This window comes from Stereum hirsutum (assembly GCF_000264905.1).
Source record: "Stereum hirsutum FP-91666 SS1 unplaced genomic scaffold STEHIscaffold_126, whole genome shotgun sequence".
Taxonomy (NCBI): domain Eukaryota; kingdom Fungi; phylum Basidiomycota; class Agaricomycetes; order Russulales; family Stereaceae; genus Stereum; species Stereum hirsutum.
Genome location: NW_006763256.1, coordinates 1 through 2,420, shown reverse-complemented (window position 1 = coordinate 2,420; position 2,420 = coordinate 1). Strand labels below are relative to the sequence as shown.

At 52.0% G+C, this 2,420-nt stretch overlaps 2 protein-coding genes across 2 annotated transcripts; one reads left to right on the top strand and one right to left on the bottom strand.

Moving 5' to 3' along the window:
* Positions 1 to 289: 289 nt before the first annotated feature.
* STEHIDRAFT_164163 (uncharacterized protein) lies at positions 290 to 1,139 on the bottom strand (the record flags this gene model as incomplete). Its single annotated transcript, XM_007311884.1, has 4 exons — positions 290 to 559; positions 616 to 711; positions 772 to 953; positions 1,010 to 1,139. 4 exons carry the CDS (start codon positions 1,137 to 1,139, stop codon positions 290 to 292), a joined length of 678 nt encoding a protein of 225 aa, XP_007311946.1.
* Positions 1,140 to 1,317: 178 nt separating this feature from the next.
* STEHIDRAFT_164162 (uncharacterized protein) lies at positions 1,318 to 2,331 on the top strand (the record flags this gene model as incomplete). The annotated part of the gene is made up of 4 exons (XM_007311883.1): positions 1,318 to 1,707; positions 1,766 to 2,056; positions 2,133 to 2,174; positions 2,236 to 2,331. The coding sequence occupies 4 exons, from the start codon at positions 1,318 to 1,320 to the stop codon at positions 2,329 to 2,331; spliced, it is 819 nt and encodes a 272-aa protein (XP_007311945.1).
* Between the last annotated feature and the right edge of the window lie 89 nt (positions 2,332 to 2,420).

The window sequence follows — 2,420 nt, the reverse complement described above, 5'->3', positions numbered from 1 at the left end:
ACACGGGGATACAGGAGCATTTACTCGACAGCCTCAGCTAATGATAAACATTGGACGAACACAAGACAACAAACAAGAAGAGACAGGTAGTAGCGCACACCGTTGAAGCAGAACGCTCCCCCTGCTTTTTTTAGCAGTGCGATCCTTGTCGAAATCGCACAGATGCAATGGAATAAACTGAACGTTGAGTCAGCATCATTCTGGAGGATCAATGTTGCGTGAGCATGCTGTGCACGTGGCAGGAAGACGATCAACGATCAGCGTCGGAAAGAAACGTACGTTCGAACATTCAATCATCGTCTTCTGCTTGAACCTGAGCATCGACATCAGCGATGTTTGGGACCGCACCACCCGCAACGACACCGACAGGAGTAGTAGCAGCAGCGGCGGCGGCGGGCGCTGCAGCGACGCTGGCGGTGGTGGCGGTGGCAGCAGGAGCCGCCGAAAGAAAGCCTTTGGATCGGAGATACTTGCGACGGTTCGTGATGAACTGCTGCAGGAGGGCCGCGGTCGCCCAGTTGTTTTCGTAGCGTGCAAGCTCAGGCCAAGCTTGACGACACTGAAGTTGATGGGAGTGAGCTCGATGTGGAGCCTACACGAAAGGTTAGTACGCACCGCTTTGAAGATCTTTGCTATTATCTCGGAGGGTTGGTCGCGGTAGCTACGGTTGAAGCTGATGCCTGCATGGAGGCTCACGTCATGCACGGTACGCTGGATAACAGATGGTGAGTGTCCACTTGTTCAGGAGGCGGGATTACATATTCAGCTCACCTGAATCCCACAATACTTTTTCTGGTCATCCTCCGTGTCGACGAAGCCCATGGCGACAAAGATAGAGAAGTTGCTCGTCGCAGGCTTGGGTACCTTCTCAACGACGTCATTGGCCGTTTGCGCTGCCAACGTGGCAGCCAGTTTGAGGCTGGCGACCTCGAGCTTCAGGATTTCGTTCTCCTCTGTATGACTTTGTGTCAGCCACAATGCAACAGATGGTAAGAAAATCATGGCTTACTTTTCATCTCATTAAGCTCCTTCTCAACTATTGCGATGGTACGTCTAGGTGTTCCTGAACCCCCAGCAGAGGCACGTGCACGGCGAGGTCTCGCAGTCGTTGCAGTTGAAGGGGAGGGTGTAGGTGCCATGAGAGGGGTCTGGAATCGGTGGTAGTGGTGTGAAGAGTGAACGGCTGAGGCATTCGTCGGTACGTGGGTTCACCTTTTGTTCACCTTCAAGCCACCTTCCGTAAGACTGTACAGTTTGGCGGATCCCCGCTCTAGTCGCTCACACCGGCTCAGCGTTAACCGTCCTCGGACATAAACCATGTCTATACCGTCTACTCCCTCACACTCACCTTTTGTCAGTCGTGTACTCCGCCACCACCAGATTTTACATATGCAGGCACAGCTCATCCTCATTACCCCTGGCCCTTCCGAGCCGACTGTGACTGACGTGCTGTTCTTACTACAGTCTTTCACGCGCGACGACTCTCCAACTCCTGGACCTGTCTACGGTCCAGAAGATCCCTTCAACCCATACACCGAACTTGGCCGTGCCTTCATTGAGCGCCGCGACTCCGGAGATTTCCCCACGATGGTCGATCAGTGGATTCAAGCGAACATGTGTGCTTGGAACCAAGACGACCCGCGCATGCTTTCGACTGAGATGATGCCTGACAAAATCAAGTGCATGATCGAGGTTGTTCATTTTCCGGTACGTTTCCTTATCCTTTTTTACGAAAAACTCGCTCCCTGATCTATATTTCATGCAGGAAATGGTCCAGACTTTCGATGACAATCAACCTGATGTGCCCAACCTCTCCGAGGATGAACACTTTGCTCTGGTCATCAAAGCCGAATTCCTCTACGGCTGGGTCGAGCATCCCTACCTCATCAGCCCTCCCGCAATCCTGGACACGATATATAGCGACTGGCTTGGAGGTTTCGGCCCAGACTGGGGGAATATGCTTGAAGTCGGCGAGACACTGACTTTCATGCAACCCCGCAGCCTGGTCGTCGATCTCTTCGCATACCTCGCAATCCGTCGTGAGAATATTGATAAAGTAAGTATTTGCTCTTTGCATTTTGATAGCATCTTTTGCACCGAGAACAGTTGCGCTAACCTGTGCTGTGTTTCAGGGCTACTCCGAAGCTATCATGGACTGGGTTGAGAACGTTTCGGTAAGCTCACATAGACAATTTCTCGTGAATCGAGAGTGAATCTGACAGTCCTTACTAATAGGTTGCACAATGGTGCCGTCGTCGTCTGCAGGAGAAACTCAGGGACCGTGCATCACGTCCTGCTCCGATCGACTTGAACGATCTGCTTGGCCTGTAGGGCAACTTCATGATCTTTGGTTTCTAAAGTCTCGTCGACGGGTGTGCGTGTAGATCTCGGGGCAGGGTTTTTTGTAGATATTGTATCTT